The following is a 25124-nucleotide window of genomic DNA, read 5'->3' on the forward strand; positions in this document are numbered from 1 at the left end:
AATTTCCTTCCTTTCCAATCCTCTAGCAAAGCATTTAAATAGAATTTTTTGATAGAAGTAGATTATAAGCCAATGAGTGATGTCTTTCTCTATGCCATATTGTTCACTAGAAGTAAATTTTCTTTGTCCTTATGTGCTGACCGTCCCTTCCTCCTCCTACACAATAAGAATTTAAATTTGTTCATGGGGGCAGGAGGCTGAGAAGTAAGACCACATGTGTATCAAGATATTGACTATTTTTTGGAAGAATGTTTTATTTTAATAAACAACATATGGTCATATAATTGCTATTATCTGACACTAAAAATAAAAATACTCTCCAGGTTGGGACTTTTCAACCCAATCGTCTTGTGAATACCTGAAATAAATGAGTAGCCTTGGATATTGTAATTTCATCTGTCAGGAAGTCAGGCAATAATTCCCCTGGATGCTTTAAACCTATGATTATGTTAGAGACTCTGAGACTGATTCAAACTCTCTCAAACATTGTCCGGATCTTTGGAACCCAGAAATGACAACATAGGTGTACTTAGAGTGCTCTTTGCATGAAGAACTCCTATGTGAGATCTGCCTTATCAACTGAACATTCCAAATAAATAAAAATGAAACAGAAGCATGTAGCATAGGTCCCTACCTATTTTACAGGTTATATAAATATCAGCTTAAAATACCTAGGGAAGGAATCAAACTGGAAAATGGGAAAGAATAAGGATGGTAAAATAACTGATTATATGAGATAACTCCTATTCCTTTCTCTTGGTAACTAACAGACAAGCTTAGTAACTTACACAAACTTATCTCTTAGTAACTCATCCAAAGTTCAGGAGTTGGGGGCTTCCCTGGTGGCGCAGTGGTTGAGAGTCCGCCTGCCGATGCAGGAGACACGGGTTCGTGTCCCGGTCCGGGAAGATCCCACATGCCGTGGAGCGGCTGGGCCCGTGAGCCATGGCCACTGAGCCTGCGCATCCGGAGCCTGTGCTCCGCAACGGGAGAGGCCACAACAGTGAGAGGCCCACGTACCGAACAACAACAAAAAAAAGGAGTCAAAGTTCAGGAGTTGAAGTGCTTCATCCTGTTGCACATATAACTTGCCTCTTGTCCCTCTATATCTCAGGAGTGTGTAATATCATAATGATTCTAGTCCATGACTCTTCATGGACTTACTGTTTATTTTCCTCCAAATGGCAAAGGCAGAAACAGACTGAGTTACTTAGGCAGAGTTCTGTGTTAGAGCTGTGAACCACCTCTTCGCCCTACTTTTTTTAATCAAAAGGGTTCTTAGGTTTCCATTCAATCTCTGTGGCTGTTGCTATTGCGTAAACCTCTTGCTCCAACCTTCTGGGTGATCTTTTGGGACCGTGCTTCATCTCAAATGTTTCCTTCTCCTCCCAGCACACCTAGAGGATAAAATGCTGCCTGCTTTCTTATTTATGATTGTAAATTTAAATGGTACATTTAATATTCTCAAGCAGTATTTACACAGGACTTAAAGTAGTTCTTTCTTAAACAGAAATTGAGTTTTTTTTCACTGCAAATGAATATTGAGGGCTATATTTTGCTGGGCTTTTTTCCATCTTCCCAACTATAAAAGAGCAATATTTTCAATTTTATCAGCTTCCATCCATTGTTTCCTCAAAAATCAGATTAGAATATGGTGAGAGGCCATTTGTCTATTAGTCTAGCCTAATTCTTAGAAGAAGTAAAAGAGAATTGAATGAGATTAGAGAAGCATGAAGTTTGTACATATACTAAATGAAATCAGCCAAAACAATAAACATTAGCTCAATTAAATAACTGTTGGAACAATGGATTGTTTATATCTGTGTGTGTGTGTGTGTGTGTATATCATTTGAATGTTGCATTGATGGTCTTATTCTGCTAATAAGATGACATTTATGAAACAAAAGAGAATTTTTAATCATGAAACTTCAATCTGTATTTTTGATACACTTGCAAGAAGCCCTGTCTCCAGGAAACCCAAGTTCTTCCAAGCCTTCTTAATATGAAAACCATGAGGCATAAAATTAGCAAGTAATAAGGAATTTCACTTTCAATCTCATAATATTAAAGTTGTCCCTCGGTGTCCACAGGGGATTGGTTCCAGGAGCCCCCACTGTTGCCAAAATTCAAGGATGCTCAAGTCCCTTAGGTGAAATGGCTTAGTACAGTCGAGCCTCTGTGTCGGTGGGTTCCATGTCGGTGTGTTCCACCCACGCACACACACACGACACACACATCTTCATGGAGTTCTCATGTTCTCATTTCTAAACCCATGATATTATAAGTGAAAACTTACTCCAACTCATGAAACATTTCAAATTCACAAGTGTTTACGTTTGGGCACAGAAATCTTTACCAACATTGACCTACTCTATAATCATAAAGAAGGTCTTCTAAACAGCAGTTTGAAAGTATGTTAAGTTTTCATATCTACCTGTACATCAGTATTTGAATTTTCAATGTGCTTTTCATTGGAAAGGAAAATTTGATGCTATACAAAGAATAGAAAATAATAAAATCATACATCATCTATTTATCATACTTCATACAGGGAGGAAGAGTACTTGTTTTGTAAAGACCAACAGGATACACGATGCAAAGAAAATTGCAAAGCTGTGCATTGCCAACACGACACAGGTGTATACCACGTGAGAATATGAAACAAGCCAGCACTAATGGGTGTGTTGACAGCTATGAGTCTACACTGTGTTTCTCCCAAAGTGCACTGGTGTGTTTGTTATGTGTTACTTTACTTTTTTATTTGTTTTAGAAATCCTCAAGCCCACCCCTAAACACAGTGGCTAAGTACTAGGAGTGAAGATGAACCTGCCTGGAAAACAGTTGTTGTCAGTGAGTCTCTTAGACTCATATTGATGTTAGGGAACCAATTCCCCCCTTAGACCCATGTCTATCTGGGAGGTACTACGGACGGAGTTCATATCTCATGTAGACCAGACACTGTCTGTATAATAAATGTATAAGAGCATCTTTAATCTTTGCAACAATTCTATAAAGCAGTGTTTCCCTGTCTTACCTTATCATATAATCACCAGGACAGTATTCATTAAAAAATATAGATTTCTGGACCACATCCAGTCCTACAGAATTAGTCTCTATGAGGAGTCTGTGAATAAGTAGTTTTTAAAGACACCTCATGAGATTTTTAAGATTAGGTAAGGGAAACGCTGCTGAAGGTAGTATTATACCCATTTTATCAAGGAGGAAACGGAGACTCAGCTAAGTAACTTGTATAACAAATTAACTGTGAAGGCGTAATTCAAATTGCAGTATAACTCCAAATTTCTACCTACCATGTTACCTTGCTGCAGGTCATGAGGTCAAGCAAATGTGTAAGGCTACAATGAAAAATCTGTATTATAGACATTCAATTCTGGATTTAAAAGAAAATGTAAGATTGTGTAGTTTCTTCCTCTGTTTTGGTTAGGACAGTTATACTGAACCAATTGCAGAATTATAAAGGGCTTCATAATTATATGCGGAGTATAAAGGGCTCCAACCACTGCTGCCAAAGCACTCTAGAAATGCTTTCTGAATATGGGATAGAAGTGTTCTGTCCTATATATTCCAAATGAGGGCAAAATGGTCAAAAACAAGCAAAAATAAAAAGCCACGTACTGTTTAGATTTCTCTAGGTGCTGAGACCATATGGGAAGCGTTTCTCTTCCCATTCACCCCTTGATCAACAGCAGTAATGGACACGTTACAGTTGAGAATATGGTCTATGTTCAAAGTAGAGAATTCCCTGGAATCTCTTTTCTGCTTAATGACATACAGAGAACAGGGTGAAGCAACTAAAGTTGGAGAGGACCCTGCCTTTATTTCACAGAATTATTGTTTCTTAGGATTTAAGTGAGGCTTTCTGAATACACTGGGGAGGTTAATGAACCCCTGGCAGAAATCTATCATTCCAAATTTATAATCCAGGCAGTATTAGTAGAAATTCTCTCAATTTTGAACTTTTATATCAAAAATCAAATGTCTAACAAACATAGCCTTGAAATGAATATGTATAAAAGGTACTCAAAGGTTTTCCACGGTGTGCACAGCATGAATTGTTTTAGGGAATCAATTTCCAGATCCTTAACTTCCGTGGTTCTTTTTCTTAGAATTGTCTGGAATATGCCTGTGTTTACAATAAGTCTTTTGCTATTTTATGTGGGGAAAAAAAGAAAAACCGTCACGCATTCCAAATCTTGATATATTGCATTAGCCAGAGGTATAAAATCCACTTTTGGATGTAAAACTAAAATAGAATTTGGAATATTGGTTTTAACAAAGATATTCTTAATGGTTGATCAGGGCATCCTAAATGTACAAAGGCACTTTCTTTCCTTCTCTTATCTTCTTCTTGGATTGATCCCTTGATCATTATGTAGTATCCTTCCTTGTCCCTTGTAACAGTCTTTATTTTAGTCTATTTTTTCTGATATGAGTATTGCTACTCCAGATTTCTTTTGGTTCCCATTTGCATGGAATACCTTTTTCCATCCCCTCACTTTCAGTCTGTATGTGTCCCTAGATCTGAAATGGGTCTCTTGTAGACAGCATATATAGGTCTTGTTTTTGTATCCATTCAGCCAGTCTACGTTTTTTGGTTGGAGCATTTAATCCATTTACATTTAAGGTAATTATCGATATGTATGTTCTTATTGCCATTTTTTAAATTGTTTTGGATTTGTTTTTGTAGGTCTTTTTTCTTCCCTTCCTCTTTTGTTCTCTTGTGATTTGATGACTATCTCTAGTGTTGTGTTTGGAGTGCTTGTTCTTTTTTGTGTGTGTATCTCTTGTAGTTTTTTGGTTTGAAGTTCCCATGAGGTTTTGATATAGCAGTCTCTCTATATATACAAGGTTGTTTTAAGTTGCTGGTCTCTTAATTTCAAATCCATTTCCCATTTCCTGCATTTGTGCTCTCCTCTTCTCATGGTTGCTGGTTTTGATATCATACTTGTATGTGGATGATTTCCTATTTTACTGTATGTTTGCCTTTACTGGTGAGCTTTCCCATTTGTGATTTTCTTGTTTCTAGTTGTGGCTTCTTTTTTTTTTTTTTCCCACCTAGAGAGCTTTCTTTAGCATTTGTTGTAAAGCTGGTTTGGTGGTGCTGAATTCTCTTCGCTTTTGCTTATCTGTAAAGCTTTTGATTTCTTCATTGAATCTGAAGGAGAGCCTTACTGGATAGAATATTCTTGGTTGTAGGTTTTTCCTTTTCATCACTTTAAATATCCTTCTCTTATTACTAATTTTTAAAAAGTGAATCTTGGCCCCAGTTGGAAAGTTCTGGATATAGAACATTCAAAACAGTTGTTATGACTTGTGCGTTTTAAAATTTAACTGAATGTCTTCTAAGACTAACTTGTTCAAGGAAGAATCTCATCTATTGGTAAATACGTTGTGATTTATTTTAGGATCAGGATGCATTTAGGATCAGGCTGCATTGATCAATATTTTACTGAATCATGAAAAATTACTGTGAACTTCACCTTATAAAATGTTTAATGTTATATATCATATTAATAAAACAAACTTAAACTTATGCTGAAACATTTTACATGTCAAATGCAATGATACATGTTTTTCAAAATTAGTTTAGGGGTAATGCAGGCAAAACATTTGTAGATCACAGAACATAGTTTTTAGTGTCTGGATCATAGCTGGTGTTCAATAAATAAAAGCTGAATAAATAATTATTGAATACTGAATGAATACCCAAGCAGCCACCCTAAGAACCTATGGCACAGATCCAGAACACCATGAAATATCTGAAAATTTCCTCTCAAATTAAAAATAGCTCAATTCTCCTGGCCTTAGGTTCAGGAATCCTCAAAGATGCATCTAGTAAACCCCTATCCCCTAGAGGTAATTGTGGACAAAGGAAAAGATCAAATTGCATAGCCTTTGGCATGAAGTGTACAACTGCACATTAGCCAGATTGAGTTATATCTCCCTGCACCTCCTGCAGTTGAAATGTTAGGGTTTGAGTTTGAAATGACCACCTTAAAGGATAGCGTAGTTTGCATGCTCACTGAAATACAGATCTATCACATGGAATGTCATGACCAGGGAAATTAATCTTTAAGAACCTAGAGGACACCAGTGTGATCTGGTTTCCCAAATGTAATTGCCAACCCTTTGCCGTGCTCTGTTTAAGACCCCAGACATGTTCCAATCCCCAGCCCTTTGCTGCTACCTCCCTCTGTCCACTTTCCTCAAATGTTTTTCATTCCCACAGCTGGGTTGTCCCCCTACAGGCTTTCTTCTGCCTGCCCAGCTGATGACGTTTTCCTGGCTCCAGAAAACTTCCGAGATTGTTATAAACAGTGCTTACAGGGGACAAAGGATTGTCCCAATTAAAACAACAACAACAACAAAACTAGGACAGTCTTGCAAGAATCCGAATGGGTGGGTAGCCGACATGAACACTTTATGTTATTTCTCTCTTCTTCATTCCCCCCATCATTAAACAGGAACATGTCATTGTTTTGAAAGCTTGGGAGTTAAAACTAAGGTTTTAGCTGTGGCCAAAGGTCTATTGAATAGTCAGTCAGTGCTGCTGAGATACCTGAAACACTTTTTCTCATTTCATAATCACTTCACTGTTACACTGGGGTGTTCTAAGGGATGGGCAGTAATTGGAAAATAAGAATAAATTCAGCCCTAAATCTAAGTCTTGATTTAACAGGCCTTTTCTCCCTGCAGGTTTAAGAATAATTGAAAAAAAAAAAAGGCTCAATTAGTTTAAATAAGATGCAGTAACATTTTATTTTGTTCATTAGAATATTATTTAATTATCATTATTTGCATGATGGGATTTTGCTTATAACTCTGATTACACTGAGTTTAAGTGGACAGAAAACTGTTGTCACAAAAATGGAATGAGAAGATGTTGTTTACAGTCTTGTGTTTTCCGCCAGTATTCTGTTTTTTCCAACAGCTGCAGTAGGACATGCTGTTGGTATTTGGAGGCTTCTAGAAAGAGAAGTGGCCAAGTTTATTTTCCTAATCTCTAAATTCAGCACATAGGTCACCACTCAAACACCTTTTCTATGTGTGCATTAATAGTCATTATTAAATGCTCTCAGTCACGACACCTTACAAGGAGGCCTAAAAGCCAGGGTAGGGCTCTGATCCCCAAGTGTTCTGCCACTGAGCACATGTGATTTATCTGCAGAAGTTACTTAACCTCTCTTCACTTCACTGTTAAAACTGTAATAAATAAAGGCTCTAGATTAGCAGAAATATCCTTTATACTAAAAAAGGAATGCTCACTTCTGACAGACTTATTTTCAAGCTGTGTCCAATATGTTCACTCTTATTTTAGTCCGTGTCATGGTGGTAATGATAACTAGCACTGCTATTTATGGGAACCACTGTATTTTTAGCCGAGAAAGGGGGTTGGGCAAAACTTCTCTGTTTTCTTGGCCTGACCATGGGCAGCTCTCATGTTTTCTTAATTTATGGCCCATCATCTGCTATTATTAGATATCACAAATGAATTTATCCCCTAAGTGTGACTAAAGCTAAGTCATGAATGATTCTGCATGAAGGCGAGTATTCCTGGATGCTCAGGCAACCGAATTTCTGATTCAGTTTTGGAACTTTTAGTACAGGAGGGGCATGTATAAAGTCTCTCCCTAATTCTTTCACTTGATTTCCAGTCTTCCACACAGACTGTCATTGTTCCTAAACTCAAGTAAATGAAGAACCATAAAAACTGACTATTAATAATTCCCTAGCAGGTTAAGAAAATCAGTCTTATTCATTTATAAAATAAGTACCAGGGAAGCATATTATTATTTTTGTTAAATGGAAACTTAGACTAAGGTACTTAAACGTAAAAATCATCATTAAATGGGATCTTTGGAGGCCAAAGTAAAGGGAAAGTATTTTTCCGTGGGAAAGCTTCTTAATGACACTTTTATTAATGAATATAATTCCCTTCAGTGGTCTGTTAATTGCCACAGGTCACTTCTTCAGGATTCTCCATAACTACTTTAGCTATGTGCTTTTCTTTCCGTCTCTGTCTCTCTCCCAATCTCCCTCCCTCCCTCCCTCGTCTAATATGATACCATTTCCAGACATGTTAAAAGGGTTAACGGAGGAAAAACCCAATAGCAAGCTGCAGAGCCTCATACTTGAGTTGAAAACTCTTTACTAAAAAATAATGCATTAGGCTGAAAACATGAGAATTGGTATTAATGGGTCAGAGTCACATTTCCTCCTGTTCTGTATTCTCTTGCCAATGGTTACACCAAGGGAAACTTTATGGCTGACTAGATCCATCCTGGGGGAACACTGATTTCAGATGTTTCTGAAATATCACTTGCTTTCCCTAAACTTGTTTCAATCAATTTTTCTCATCCATTCTTGATTTTATTCATATATAAAGGCTGTTGTTTGGAGCCAGGAGTTCCATAAGCATACTAGAAGCTGTGTAATATAACCTTTCATTTCAATTATTAAAATTTTTTTTTTTTTGTCATAGCACTCCTCTTAATATTACGTTCTGGAATTCCATTCCAAGGACAAGTTCACATTAACAATAACCTTCAATTTAAAAAAAAATCCTGCATACTTTTCCTGCCTATATCAATCATTTATATTTCAAGCCAATTAAAAGATATATTGGAACATAATAAAACTACCTGATATTTTTTGTCTCTTCCCTCTAAAGATTGGTGAGAATTTTACTGCGATCCTATTCACAAAGTACTACTGTGCATATTACTTTTTGTAATACCATCAAATATTTCCCATCTCAAGTATTTTCCATTTCAATATTTTCCATTTCCCACCAACTGAGAATGGAAAGACTATGATGTGCCTTCCACAATTTTCTGCATAAATGAGCTGCTACTTTTAGCAACCAACTTGCTTTCTACCATACAGGCTATTTTTTAGGAATGGAATCAAGTATTATTCTATATTCAGAATCCCTTGAAGAGTCATTGTTTGAGTTGAATTGCACATGATGTTTTAGGTGGCATATGTTTACTTCCATTGAAAGAACATGTCCTATTTTTGAGGAAGGAAAAGAAACTTGTGCGACATCAGATGTTTCTTGCAAAACAATTTGGTGAAATAAATGTAAATGAATCAGAAACATGTGAATTGTATTTCAGTTAAAATTAATGGGTTTAAATATGAAGGCAGTAAAGCACTCAGGGGGGAAAGAGTGTAGCAAGTCGGGAAGTGACATCTGTTTTGTTTTCATCCATCTTGGACTCTTGGAAATGGCCTAATACTCTGAATTCAACCTCATTCAGAGTCTCTCTTAAATCTAACGATGGAGTTATAGAATGGGACAATAGTATTCAAATTAATTTTATAGCTTTATCTGGCTCCAGTTATAATGTGGGCGTCAAACATTGCCACTGTGCAATTTTTCAAAAGCACTTTCAGTTTAAAGTTAGAGGTTTTTCTATTCTCTTCTGAGGGTAAACAGTAAATTGTAGTGATGCTAAAAGTGTATTTTTTTTCATAGAACAACAATGTAAAGTTTTCAGAGTCACATATCAACTTCGTATTTATTTCCTCTTTCTAAGATGAACAGATCTAAATGGAAAACACGGGGCAGAATGCATACACACGTACGCAGGAGAAGGGCACAGGGAGAAAAGGCGATGGAATAGAGTGAGAGAGAACGAGAGGAGGGAAGGAATAAGCAATGCATGCAGGGGTGAGGTCATCAAGCCTCATTTCAAAAGTAAAGCGCTCAAACCACACTACTTATTTTAGTGTCACAAAAATTTTATCCCATAGTTTTATAGTCATATCATTTATGCTTGCTTAAAAACAACTACATAGCTTCTTTTTATTTTTTTCAATTTTAAAAAAATGCATTACTCTGAAAAGCAGGGACAAAAATGAACTACAAAAAAAAAAAAAAGACTTACAAATAATTTTCCCTGTCAACATGCCTCAAAATGTGAGTACTGTAAGTTTGATGTGATATTTCAGTTTCTCAATTCTCAGTCTCTGAAAACAGGGGCATTTTAAGTGTTCCAGTAACTTGCAAGAGACAAGGAGTATGTAACTGGATTGTGTGTTTATATATATATTCTTTTGTTTTTGAGATAATATATGACACTGCTTAAGTAGCCTTCTGAACATACAACCTGGTAGAGAAATGTAGGAACAGAAGTCCTTTCTGTATAAGTTGAAGGTACAGTAAACCACAGGGCTGTTTTTGTGTGTTAGGAGCCTGCTGGTTTGTTTCCTGAGAACATGAGGTTGTATCAGTCATTGGAGTTCAGCGTCTCTCTGACCACTCAGAGCTCTGCTGCTGCTCACCACTGAATTTGGAATGAAGATGCTGCTCCTTGATTTCTCTGTGCCAAAAGGTTCATCGCTTCAAACTCTTCTTAGAAGCGTCTCCCCTCTTTGCTCCTCTATCTGTTCCATAATTGGGCAGGAGATGTGTTTTAGCTGCTACCACAGCCCTTTGTTGCTTTATTTAACCTTCTCCTCATCCTAGTTTAGTGGATAAAAAACGGAGTGGCTAGGCTGTTTCATTTACACCTTAAATCAGTGGCAATATAACATTTAGAACTGGTTTTGAGCTCCCAGAGTCACTCTTTAGGGCTCTACTAATCAACATAAAGTCTAAATCCTAACCCCTAATTTGTGTCAATGAAAATATATGAATAGTGCCAACTTTATCTTCATCACCATCAACAGTAAATATTTATAAAGTCCTCAATTAAGTAACTTACTATGTAACATCTCTGCTGAGCACATTATTACAATGGTATATTTCCTTTGAGGAGGGATACATTGTGATTTATTTTCCATCATGATTTGGTGCAGTAACTTTTTGTTACAAGATCTAATCTTTGCTTTTGGTGTTGTTGTTCCACTTCATGACAGGCCTACCCTTGTAGCAGTGATAAGGAATGTGAAGTTGGGAGATACTGCCACAGTCCCCACCAAGGATCTTCGGCCTGCATGGTGTGTCGAAGGAAAAAGAAGCGCTGCCATAGAGATGGCATGTGTTGTCCTGGCACCCGCTGCAATAATGGTAAAGGTCTCGCTCAGTGTTGAAGGGCCTCTTTCCTTTCACGTAGGAGGCCTGGCTACCAAGTTAGGCTGCCTTCTCCTTAGTCAGACTCCTGAAATGTAAGGAGCCTTTCAAAATTGGCAGGAATGGGATCAGGGTTTAGATATGTATAAGATTACCTGGATTCCCTCTCAAATCTTAGTTTTCCTGGGCTCTGACCATCTCCTATAATTTATAATCTATGCTGATCTAGAATTTGCCGTATTGAAATGTTGCATATAAATAGCTAGATGTTCTATTCCGCTAAACACTTAAGCAAATATGTGCAAAGGAGCCAAAGAAAGGAACATGCTATGATTTAGCAATACACTTGTGAATCCATACTTTTATACTCAAGGTGTCCTCTTTTTTTTTTTTTTTTTCGGTACACGGGCCTCTCACTGCTATGGCCTCTCCCTCCCGCTGCGGAGCACAGGCTTCGGACGCGCAGGCTCAGCGGCCATGGCTCATGGGCCCTGCTGCTCCGCGGCACGTGGGATCCTCCCAGACCGGGGCGCGAACCCGTGTCCCCTGCATCGGCAGGTGGACTCTCAACCACTGCGCCACCAGGGAAGCCCCCAAGGTGTCCTCTTTTGAAGGCCCTACCCCGTGGCATGCACAAATGCTGATGGAGTGATTGGTTTCTCCAAAAGGAGACACAGGAGTCTATTCCCTGGCCTTCACCCAATCTCAATGAGCTTAGAAGCAGACAATTCAGCATTGATGATAAAATGAAGAATCACCAACAACACATGGTAAAACCATTAAATAATTGCAGAAGGTGATCAGAAACATACACTTCTTCATGCAAGACAACGTAATCAGGCTCATAATCCTATACTTATTCCTGACCTCCGGGCATAGTCCTATCGGAAGCACCCTGGACAAGAAGAGGTGAAGGGAAGACCTCACATCATTAGAAGTGTTTACAGTGTAGACAAGGATTATACTGTTGACTGAAAAAGGGACCTTGATCTTTTTCTGATCAGATGTCTGATTAGACAACTTTAAGGTATTAAGAGCTAATAAGAATTTAATACTTTACTATGTCACTATTCGAAGCACTTCACATGTATTCACAGTAATTTAGTGAAATGAATTCTGTTTTCATCCTTATTTTTGCCCAAGGTCACTTGGTCTTGAGGGTGGCAAGATTCAAATCAAGAAATCCTGGCTCAGGACCATACTATTCAATTCTCAGTCTGGACAAATATATAAATAAATGAATAGATGAATGAATAGACAGACGATATCGATAAATGGCTTCATACCTCACATCAGGAGAATACTTGGATAAGAATCACATTTTAGAGAATTGAATAAGTCTAACTAATTACCTGACCATCTCCAGGCATCTGTATCCCCGTCACTGAGAGCATCTTAACTGCTCACATCCCAGCTCTGGACGGCACTCGGCACAGAGATGGAAACCACGGTCACTACTCAAACCACGACTTGGGATGGCAGAATCTAGGAAGAACACACACTAAGATGTCACATATAAAAGGTAGGGATATCTGTAGCTCTATGTTTACTTTTTCTTGTTTTATAATGAAGTAAAAGAAAAATATCGGTAATTAATTCCATTGGTTTTGTGTGCAATTTGAAAAAAAAATATTGGGAAGTTACTTTAATAGCAAGATTTTAACTGAATTTCTTAATTCTTAATTTTGAGGATGCTAGAGGTTTCTTAGAGATTTTAAATTGTTAGAAAATACATATTGCAAGAATTGCAGTACCCTAATTAACCATGCCATTTTCTAAACAGCCTTTTTACAGGATGTTTAGAACAAATCTTTTATACAAGCATTTCTCTTCCATATTTAAGCATAAAGCATTCCAAAAAATAAATGGGAAAATGTTTGCTGCCATATGATTAAATCGCTAAGATTTAGAGTCTTTTTCTCATCTTTGTAGATTCAAAAATTGTATTTCACTTAACAACCAGATAATATACTGCGCATAAACCAATTTACCAAAAATAATTGAGATTACATATGCCCATAAAATGCCCTTCCTTATGTCAAAATATCTGGGAAGCCTAATCACTAATAGTAAAATTTAAAAGTATGAAATTATTGAACCCAGTTACTAATAGTAAAATTTTGAAAAATAGAAATACCTATATTTTTTTTGTTTTGAAATACCTATATTTTTAAAGGAAGTTTTTGCAAGTGTATTCTGTGGAGCACTATTCTTTCAAGACGTTCTGTGAATGAAAGAGCCCTGTGTTCAAGAGTTTTGTAATAAGGTATCTCCCCATTTCTGGAACTTTATAATTAACATTGATATACTGAAGTCCAGCAATGAGGAAAACTGGTTAACTTTTTTAAACATTGTATTTCCCTGGCTTACTTGACCACAAAACCATTTCCCCACATTTTCACCTTCTGCTGAGCTAGTATCCTAGAGAATATCTGACCTATTAGTCCAACCTGGAATACTAATGGTCAAATCAATAGGGCTAAAGAGACTGACAATTCCTCTTCAATTATCCCTTGTCTACACTCCCTGAAGGCCTAAGTGCTTTACCCACATCTCCTGTTTCTAGTCCACCAAATTCACATGCATTTGTTAGTACCTGAGTATCCTTCTTTATTCTGACAGGTATCTATGTCACAGTACAGTTTCAAATTTATTGCTTTTATCTAATTATATGTGGAATTTTCTGATGGCAGCCAATAATACATCTTATACAACTCAGCTAGTGAGTTGCATCCACATCACACAGTGGAACTGGTGACATCTGGGCTGACAGCTAACCTTTTAGAACAGGCTTGGCACATTATGGCCTGTGAGCGAAGTCTGTCCTAACGCCATTTTTTTTTTTTTTTTTTTTGCGGTACGCGGGCCTCTCACTGTTGTGGCCTCTCCCGTTGCGGAGCACAGGCTCCGGACGCGCAGGCCCAGCCGCTCCGTGACATGTGGGATCTTCCCAGACCGGGGCACGAACCCGTGTGCCCTGCATTGGCAGGCGGACTCTCAACCACTGCGCCGCCAGGGAAGCCCCTGGCACCATTTCTGTAAATAATGTTTTATTGTAACACAGACTTGCCCATTCACGTAGGCATTATCTATGGCGGTTTTTATGATACAACAGCAGGATGAGGAGCTGTGACACAGATCACATGGCCTAAAAAGTTTAAATTATTTACAATCTGGCAGGTTACAGAGAAGCTTGTTGACTAGTACTTTTTTAATAAAGATTACACATCAACGCAGCTGTGACGTGTGGGTGTTCTTTGCTGACTTGATTGTTTTTCTGAATTAAATACCCACATTTGTGCTCCTACGTCATTTTTATGATGGGTTCTTGGTGACCCTGGGGCTATCTGCCCTTGCTCTGCTCCACTCTGTATCTCAGCTTTTTATAGACTTCATTTCCTGGGCTCCCCGTCAGATGGCTTCCGACCACAAGGGTTTGGCTGTGGTGAGACTGAGAGGTAGAGGAAGGGAAAAGCCAACAGATTCTCTCTGCCTCAGGTAGTGTTTCTGGCAGAGCTGCACCTCCTTGGGGCCTCAGCTCCTGCCAGGTGGGCCTGTTGGGATTCCAGTTCCTGCCCTTGCCCCATTCAGATACTACTGGCTCCTTTGGATCCTCCAGACTAAATGTGGTAGTGGCTTCCTGTTGTGTTGCTTTACCATCCTCTGGTACTTCTTAGCCCTGCCACTCACTGACCAGTTCTCTGCATTAAATATCTTCTCTTTTGAATGCTCAGAGATTCTGTGTTCCTGGCTAGATTTTAACCGATACATGGTCTTTAGGAGTCCCAGACAATTACAGCCTTCTCCTTGAATCAGAGTTTGTTTACTCCTTCCAAGAAGATACCAAATTAATTAATTTGAAAGCAATTCTGTTTACTTATTTTCTCTCACCTAGTAAACAAAAAAAGAACAGAGAAATATCTAAAAGCACACCATGCCAAAGTAAAGAGAAGATTTTTTCTAAAGTGTCATGGTGAAATATTTTGGTCATCATCTCCGTAGGGCATGAAGGAGACCCCTGTCTACGATCATCAGACTGCACTGAAGGGTTTTGCTGTGCTCGTCACTTCTGGACCAAAATCTGCAAACCAGTGCTCCATCAGGGAGAAGTCTGTACCAAGCAACGCAAGAAGGGCTCTCACGGGCTGGAAATCTTCCAGCGGTGTGACTGCGCAAAAGGCCTGTCTTGTAAAGTATGGAAAGATGCCACCTACTCCTCCAAAGCCAGACTCCACGTGTGCCAGAAAATATGACCACCTCTGAGGGAAGAAAAGCATCACTAGCAGACTGTGAATCTGTATTTAATACATTATAGCATGGGGGAAAACAGGATTTGGATTTCAGAAGGGCTAAAATGAGGAATGTCATAAGAATATAGATCACAGAAAGAGAAAGAAAATGGAGATTAGAAAGGGTGACAAGTGTGGTACAATCAGTGTGTTTCCACCATGCACCTTGTTTATGTAAATAATGTATACATTTGTGAAAATGCTATGACTCAAAAAAAAAAACAAAAAACAGTGAAATTACTAACGAATACCATGTGACTTTCCAGCAGTTTAGGTTGTGCTAGAGGATCAGTTTCCTTCACATTGGTGATTGATTGCCTATAAAAATAACCTAAAAGCCATATTTCTCTTTAAAGTTATACTTTAACAACAAAATACTCCCCATATATCCTGGCATACAATAGACTCCATGAAAAGAGGCGTTGTTAAATAGGAAACGAAAGCGTGGAGCAGAGTTAATTTGCAACACAGAATCACCTTTTAATTTGGAACACTACTTCTTACCACTCAGTTAAAGACCTTTGTAGAGGATAAGAAAAAAAGCAGTCGATATTTTCCAAATAATATCAAAATAATCACAGGTCTTTTGTCTAGTCCTTCAGAAAAAAACAAACTCGTTTTTCCTCACACTGCTTATTTACATTTTTCAAAACTTTTTAATTTCACTTATAATTAATAAGAACCAGTATAATAAGACAAAAATAATCCATTCAGATTCTAAAGGATCTAAATTGCATCTCTCTTGATTGTATGTGATTCCTACCCATTTTATTCTCCATATTATACACGTTATTTGTGAATAGCACCGAGCAGAATTTTCAGATTGTAAAAGTTTTAAGATGCCCCAAATAAAAGTTACTAGATCACATTTTTTAAAGCTTTGGCATTTCCTATTTTTGATAGAATTGGACATTTATTCTTTACATACTCTGCAGTATAGTAGGGTAAAGCTGATAAAAGAGACGAGCTACATGTGTCCTGCACTGAAGCACGGCAAGGAAATAAATAGGGAAAACGTTGTCAAGTATTGGCAACACATAGATCGTATGTCTGAAGCACAAACTCACTTTTCATATTTGAAGCCCAAGGCTGCACAACCTAAATGGAAGTTTTCCATGGGATTTGCTATCACAATATTTACTACACAGATGAGTTCAGCGTGAGTTAACAACTACTTGACCTCAAAATATTTATTTTCTATTTTTGAGGTCCTAAAATAATCTTAACATGAGGAGGTCTCATTAAATGGACTCCAAGGCAGGTAGGATATATAGTAAGCTTCCATTGCCCTCGGTAAGCTTCTTTCTAACTGGCTGGCACCATCTGACTTTTTCTGCACCAGCCTCTCTCTGCAACAGCTGTTTCTTTGCCAAAGATACAGTTTCTGTTTTCTGCAGTCATTGAGATTAAAAAAGTATAAATGGAATAACTTGTAAAATGGACATTTTGCTAATCTACAGAAACCACAGGTTCTAAATTCTTTGAATCCATTTTATTACTTTTTTACTTTACTCAGTTCTAAATATTATGTCTAGAGCATAAAGCAAAAAAGTTATCTTATAGTTGTTACTTTTGACCTTTTCTTTTATAGACCTTAAGTCACTCCTTAATTTTCTTTTACTTAAATCCCAGTTGCAGTCTCACATTCAAGTTCTCCCAGTAGAAACTCAACCTGAGCCTGCACGTCTATTAAGAATTTCAGCTTCCCACATACATTTACAAGTATGATTAAGATTTACATTTTCCCCACATGTCCGTTAAAACTTATTAGCTAATCTATCCAAGAACCAAAGTCTGTAAACAAGCAGGTTTCTATAAGCTTGGCAACATGAAAATGGAACATTTTAGTCAAACATTTCTTATATAGCAATCTGGTTTCTGCATTTTTTTCCTTATGTACATCCCTTCAAAAATTATTATTTGAAGTAATTTATTTACAGGAAATGTTAATGAGATGTATTTTCTTATAGAGATATTTCTTACAGAAAGCTCTGTAGCAGAATATATTTGCAGCTATTGACTTTGTAATTTAGGGGAAATGTATAATAAGATAAAATATATTAAATTTTTCTCCTCCAAAAATGGAATTCAAACTTCCTTGTGTTTTGCTTACGGGAAAAACTTTTATAGAATCATAGATTCTCTGAGTTCAAGTGGACTGGGTCTGATGTTGCAGTCTTAGTTGAAATCTTTTGGATGACATCACCATGAGCTGATCCAAGGCAGTTTTACTATTACTGAAGGTGCTTATTTCATGGCAGGACAGCTGTAATTGTTTGTTGAAAGTTCTTTTTTTTCATTAAACTAAAGTATTCCAGCTTGTGCTTACCACCCATTTATTCTTACTTTGCCTTCTGGAACATTTTAGAACACAAACTCCACAAACCTCTTTAAAACACTTGAAGTCACCTACCATATTTCCTATAATCTTCTCTCCAGGTTAAAATTTCCCACAATAGAGATGCCAACATGCTTAGGGTATTGGTTCATTCCTCTATGGCACAAACAAAATACAAAATAGCTTTATCCCTATATAGCTACAGACTGGCCCTGCGTGAACTAAAATCTACTTCCTAGGAAGGTCTTTCCTCTGCTTCCTGAATACAAAGATGTCAGGAGTGTTTCACAAACATTATTCACCAATTATGAGACCAGGAGTGGTTGCAAGAGTCCATGTTGTATTAGAGATGTTAATGGGCTGGAAATGTGGAAAATAAACATTCTGTGACATAGTGGAATGGACTGAGTACAGCTATGGCAGCTTAATGATGCTAAAACAGTCCCATAGCTAGAAGTCATGGTTGAAGACATCTCAAGCACTGGTGAAATAATTCCCCACATTATTCTAATTAGTCACTTAGTATATTATTAAATAGTTATCCATTTCTTCAAATCGAGAACATTTATATTTCCAAGCTACAGTGTATTTTTAGATTATATCATATCGGTGATATTTTTCTTTTCCACTGAGCTCAGTGAGGTGCTCTAGAAGTGACGAATTGTCCTGATTTCCTTTTTTAGCCAAGAAACAAAATACCCTATCATAGCCTCAGGATTTGAGGAGGGGAAACAATCCATTACACCTTTCTCCTTCCCCAAATTCAGACCATTTGAGAAAAAGGTTAAGAAAGAAAGGCAGATGACAGATTACCCTATGGCTGATAAAGTTAATATTGGAAAGTGTGGCATGTATCTGTGGGTAAGAGGACACCAGAAAGAGACAGATTCTGTGCCTCTACTCAGGCAATACTAGACAACATCAGTTCTACCTGTTGGAACTGCCCCTGTAAAACTTACAACCTGGATGGGCACAACAGAATGATACACTTTCTTCTCGAAGTTAGTGACAAAGAAGAAGGGTAGAGAAAGGACAGAACTATGCATTTCTCATCCAATAATCTCATTTGAAATTCTCTAAAACTGGATAATTCATACCACATGAAAGGAGTGAGTGAGGGATGGAGCTGAGACAAAGATTATTATACACTCTACATTAAACTAACATGAAGGATTAGAAAAGAAGACCCTCTTCCCATATTATTCCCCAGATCTTTATATTCTTAATCAATTGTACATAACCCTTTGTCTATGGTGAAGATATGAGTTTTAACCAAAATCTGAGAAGCTATCTACTAGGGTAGTACATGATGAGGTCATTTTCCCAATGCCAACACTCCTTACTTATGGATCCTCTCAGGACCAGTGGCAAGCAATTGAGATTTTATCCATAGAAAATTGTAAAATGGATGAAAATAGTTCACTAATTCAATCAACCCTAGGATCACACTACACTCAGGACTGAAAACAAACAAACAAAAAAACCCAACAACCTCCTCTTTCTTTTTGCCATCAAAATTATGTCCATCATATTATCCAGTACAGTCAATCAGAGGTTCTGTAGTGAGATTACATAACACATGCATATCTAATATTAAAATGTATAAAAGCACTTCCATCATAAAATTCTGACAAAACAGACATGCCACACTTTTAAATATAAATCCTCTTCCATTAAAAAAATCCCTGGAAGAAATGAAAGTACACAATTTAAATCTTCTTGCATGTTAAAAACAAAATAAGTTGAAGTCCAGAGAAATTATTCTATATTTGCTATCTTCAATGGACAACATAGAAGAAATGGACAAATTCATAGAAAGGTATAGCCCTCCAAGACAGAACCAGGAAGAAATAGAAAATATGAACAGATCATTCACAAGTACTGAAATTGAAACTGTGATTTAAAAACTTCCAACAAAAGTCCAGGACCAGATGGCTTTACAGGTGAATTCTATCAAACATTTAGAGAAGAGTTAACACCTATCATTCTGAAACTTTCCCTAAATACTGAAGAAGAAGGAACACTCCTAAGCTCATCCTATGAGGCCACCATCACCCTTATACCAAAGCCAGACAAAGATATCACAAAAAAAGAAAATTACAGGTCGATATCACTGATGAACAAAGATGTAAAAATAGTCAACAAAATACTACCAAAGTGAATCCAAGAACACATTAAAAGGATCATTCACCATGATCACTTGGGATTTATCCCAGGGATGCAAGGATTCTTCAACATCTGAAAATCAGCCAGTGTGATACACCACATTAACAAACTGAATAAAAAACATATGATTGACCTTCAAGATGGCAGAGGAGTAAGACATGGAGATCACCTTCCTCCCCACAAATACATCAGAAATACATCTACATGTGGAACAACTCCTACAACAACTCCTACTGAATGCTGTCAGAAGACCTCAGACCTCCCAAAAGGCAAGAAACTCCCCACGTACCTGGGTAGGGCAAAAGAAACAAAAAAAAAACAGAGATAAAAGAATAGGGACAGGACCTGCACCTCTGGGAGGGAGCTGTGAAGAAGGAAAAGTTTCCACACACTAGGAAGCCCCTTCACTGGCTGAGACGGGGGCGAGGGGGGGAGCGGGGGTGAAGCTTCGGAGCCATGGAGGAGAGCGCAGCAACAGGGGTGCAGAGGGCAAAGCGGAGAGATTCCTGCACAGAGGATAAGGGCCGACCAGCACTCAAGAGCCTGAAAGGCTTGTCTGCTTACCCGCTGGGGCAGGTGGGGGCTGGGAGCTGAGGCTGGGGCTTCAGAGGTCAGATCCCAGGGAGAGGACTAGGGTTGGCGGTGTGAACACAGCCTGAAGGGGAACAGTGCGCCACAACTAACCGGGAGGGAGCCCAGGAAAAAGTCTGGAACTGCCTAAGAGTCAAGAGACCATTGTTTCAGAGTGCGCAAGGAGAGGAGATTCAGAATACCGCCTAAACGAGCTTCAGAGATGGGCGTGAGCTGCAGCTATCAGCGCGGACAGCGGCATGAAACGCTAAGACTGCTGCAGCCAACAAGAAGCCTGTGTGCAAGCACAGGTCACTATCCACACCCCTCAGGGAGCCTGTGCAGCCCGCCACTGCCAGTGTCCTGTGATCCAGGAACAACTTCCCCAGGAGAACACATAGAATGCCTCAGGCTGTTGCAATGTCACCCGACCTCAACCACCACAGGCTCAACCCAATTCCGTACCCCTCCCTCACCCTGGCCTGAGTGAGCCAGAACTCCCTAATTAGCCTGTGCTTTAACCCCGTCCTGTCTGAGTGGGGAACAGATGCCCTCAGGCAACCTACATGCCGAGATAGGGCCAAATTCAAAGCTGAACCCCAGGAGCTGTGAACAAAGAAGAGAAAGGGAAATTTCTCTGTGCAGCCTCAGGAGCAGCGGATTAAATCTCCACAATCAACTTGATGTACCCTGTATCTGTGGAATAACTGAATAGACAATGAATCATCCCAAAATTGAGGCGGTGGACTTTGAGCGCAACTGTAGACTTGGGGTTTGCTGTATGCAGCTGACTAGTTTCTGATTTGTATGTTTATCCTAGTATAGTTTTAGTGCTTGTTATCATTGGTGGATTTGTTTATTGGTTTTCTTGTTCTCCTCTTTTCTTTATTACTTTTTAATTTTTTAATTTTAATAATTTTATTTTGCATTTTAATAACCTTATTTATTTTTCTTTCTTTCTTTCTTTCCTCCTTTTTTGTCTGAGCTGTGTGGCTGACAGGATCTTAGTGCTCCATCCAGGTGTCAGTCCTGAGCCTCTGAGGTAGGAGAGCCGAGTTCAGGCATCAAACCACCTGAGACCTCCTGGTCCCACGTAATACCAATAGGCGAGAGCTATCCCAGAGGTCACCGTCTGAACGCTAAGACCCACCTCCACTCAACGACCAGAAAGCTCCAGTGCTGGACACCCCATGCCAAACAACTAGCAAGACAAGAACACATCCCACCTATTAGCAGAGAGGCTGCCTAAAATCATACTGAGTTCACAGACACTCCACAACACACCACTGGATGTGGTCCTGCCCACCAGAAAGACAAGATCCAGCTTCATCCACCAGAACCCAGGCACCAGTCCACTCCACCAGGAAGCCTACACAACCCACTGAACCAACCTTACCCACTGGGGGCAGACACCAAAAACAGTGGGTACTATGAGCCTGCAAACAGCGAAAAGGACACCCCAAACACAGTAAGTTAAGCAAAATGAGAAGACAGAGAAATACACAGCAGATGAAGGAGCAAAGTAAAAACCCATCAGATCAAACAAATGAAGAAGAAATAGGCAGTCTACCTGAAAAAGAATTCAGAGTAATGATAGTAAAGATGATCCAAAATCTTGGAAGTAGAATGGAAAAAGTACAAGAAATGTTTAACAAGGACCTAGAAGAACTAAAGAGCAAACAAACAATGATGAATGACACAATAAATGAAATTAAAAATTCTCTAGAAGGAATCAGTAGCAGATTAACTGAGGCAGAAGGACGGATAAGTGACCTGGAAGATAAAATAGTGGAAATAACTACCACAGAGAAGAATAAAGAAAAAAGAATGAAAAGAATTGAGGACAGTCTCAGAGACCTCTGCGACAACATTAAACACACCAACATTCGAATTATATGGGTCCCAGAAGAAGAAGAGAAAAAGAAAGGGACTGAGAAAATATTTGAAGAGATTATAGTTGAAAACTTCTCTAACATGGGGAAGGAAATAGTCAATCAAATCCAGGAAGTGCAGAGAGTCCCACACAGGATAAATCCAAGGAGAAACACACCAAGGCACATATTAATCAAACTATCAAAAATTAAATGCAAAGAAAAAATATTAAAAGCACCAAGGGAAAAGCAACAAATAACATACAAGGAAATCCCCAAAAGGTTAACAGCTGATCTTTCAGCAGAAACTCTGCAAGCCAGAAGGGAACGGCAGGACATATTTAAAGTGATGAAAGGGAAAAACCTACAACCAAGATTACTCTACCCAGCAAGGATCCCATTCAGATTTGATGGAGAAATTAAAACCTTTACAGATAAGCAAAAGTTAAGAGAATTCAGCACCACCAAGCCAGCTTTACAACAAATGCTAAAGGAACTTCTCTAGGCAGGAAACACAAGAGAAGGAAAACACCTACAATAACAAACCCAAAACAATTACGAAAATGGTAATAGGAACATACGTATCGATAATTACCTTAAATGTAAATAGATTAAATGCTCCAACCAAAAGACATAGACTCGCTGAATGGATACAAAAACAAGACCTATATATATGTTGTCTACAAGAGACCCACTTCAGACCTAGGGACACATATAGACTGAATTTGAGGGGATGGAAAAAGATATTCCATGCAAATGGAAATCAAAAGAAAGCTGGAGTAGCAATTCTCATGTCAGAAAAAATAGACTTTACAATAAAGACTATTGTAAGAGACAAAGAAGGACACTGCATAATGATCAAGGGATCAATCCAAGAAGAAGATATAAGAAGTGTAAATATTTATGCACCCAACATAGGAGAACCACAACACATAAGGCAAATGCTAACAGCCATAACAGGGGAAATCGACAGTAACACAACCATAGTAGGGGACTTGAACACCCCACTTTCACCACTGGACAGAAAACCCAAAATGAAAATAAATAAGGAAACACAAGCTTTAAATGGCACATTAAACAAGATGGACTTAATTGATATTTATAGGACATTCCATCCAAAAACAACAGAATACAATTTCTGCTCAAGCGCTCATGGAACATTCTCCAGGATAGATCATATCTTGGGTCACAAATCAAGCGTTGGTAAATTTAAGAAAATTGAAATTGTATCAAGTATCTTTTCCAAACACAATGCTATGAGACTAGACATCAATTACAGGAAAACAACTGCAAAAACTACAAACACATAGAGGCTAAACAATACACTACTTAGTAACCAAGAGATCATGGAAGAAATCAAAGAGGAAATCAAAAAATACCTAGACAAATGACAATGAAAACATGACGATCCAAAACCTATGGGTTGCAGCAAAAGCAGTTCTAAGAGGGAAGTTTATAGCAATATAATCCTACCTCAAGGAAATCAAGAAACATCTCAAATAAACAACCTAACCTTAAACCTAAAGCAATTAGAGGAAGAAGAACAAAAAAAACCCCAAAGTTAGTAGAAGGAAAGAAATCCTAAAGTCAGATCAGAAATAAATGAAAAAGACATGGAGGAAATGAGAGCAAAGATCAATAAAACTAAAAGCTGGTTCTTTGAGAAGATAAAAAAAAATTGATAAACATTAGCCAGACTCATCAAGAAAAAAAGGGAGATGACACAAATCAATAGAATTAGAAACGAAAAAGGAGAAGTAATAACTGTCACTGCAGAAATACAAAGGATCATGAGAGATTACAACAAGCAACTATCGGCAGTAAAATGAACAACCTGGAAGAATTTGACAAATTCTTAGAAAAGCACAACCTACCAAGACTGAACCAGGAAAAAATAGAAAATATAAACAGACCAATCACAAGCACTGAAATTGAAACTGTGATTAAAAATCTTCCAACAAAAAAAGCCCAGGACCAGATGGCCTCATAGTCAAATTCTATAAACATTTAGAAGAGCTAACACATATCCTTCTCAAACTCTTCCAAAATATAGCAAAGGGAGGAACACTCCCAAACACATCTATGAGGTGACCATCACCCTGATACCAAAACCAGACAAAGATGTCACAAAAAAAAGAAAACTACAGGCCGATATCACTGATGAACATAGATGCAAAAATTCTCAACAAAATACTAGCAAACAGAATCCAACAGCACATTACAAGGATTATACACAATGATCAAGTGGGGTTTATCCGAGGAATGCAACGGTTCTTCAATATATTCAAAATCAATCAAGGTGATACACCATATTAAGAAACTGAAGGATATAAACCATACATAATCTCAGTAGATGCAGAAAAGCTTTTGACGAAATTCAATACCCATTTATGATAAAAACTCTCCAGAAAGTAGGCATAGAGGGAACTTACCTCAACATAATAAAGGCCATATATGACAAACCCACAGCCAACATCTTTCTCAATGGTGAAAAACTGGAACCATTTCCACTAAGATCAGGAACAAGACAAGGTTGCCCACTCTTACCACTATTATTCAATATAGTTTTGCAAGTTTTAGCCACAGCAATCAGAGAAGTAAAAGAAATAAAAGGAATCCAAATCGGAAAAGAAGAAGTAAAACTGTCACTGTTTGCAGACGACATGATACTATACATAGAGAATCCTAAAGATGCCACCAGAAAACTACTAGAGCTAATCTATGAATTTGGTAAAGTAGCAGGATACAAAATTAATGCACAGAAATCTCTTGCATTCCTATACACTAATGATGAAAAATCTGAAAGAGAAATTAAGGAATCACTCCCATTTACCACTGCAACAAAAAGA

The 25124-nt window shown here is 38.1% G+C and overlaps 1 protein-coding gene across 1 annotated transcript in view; it reads left to right on the top strand.

Moving 5' to 3' along the window:
- The window catches only part of DKK2 (dickkopf Wnt signaling pathway inhibitor 2), a 106849-nt gene extending 82000 nt beyond the window's left edge, over positions 1-24849 (top strand). The window contains exons 2-4 of the mRNA XM_022567084.3: positions 10888-11038; positions 12408-12563; positions 15044-24849. Coding sequence (XP_022422792.1) covers positions 10888-11038; positions 12408-12563; positions 15044-15294 — 558 coding nt within the window. The 3' untranslated portion in view covers positions 15295-24849. The remainder of the gene's footprint in view (positions 1-10887; positions 11039-12407; positions 12564-15043) is intronic.
- The last annotated feature ends 275 nt before the right edge of the window (positions 24850-25124 follow it).

This window comes from Delphinapterus leucas, chromosome 5 (assembly GCF_059928025.1).
Source record: "Delphinapterus leucas isolate spDelLeu-1000000601 "Yukka" chromosome 5, BTC_Dleu_Yukka2, whole genome shotgun sequence".
Taxonomy (NCBI): domain Eukaryota; kingdom Metazoa; phylum Chordata; class Mammalia; order Artiodactyla; family Monodontidae; genus Delphinapterus; species Delphinapterus leucas.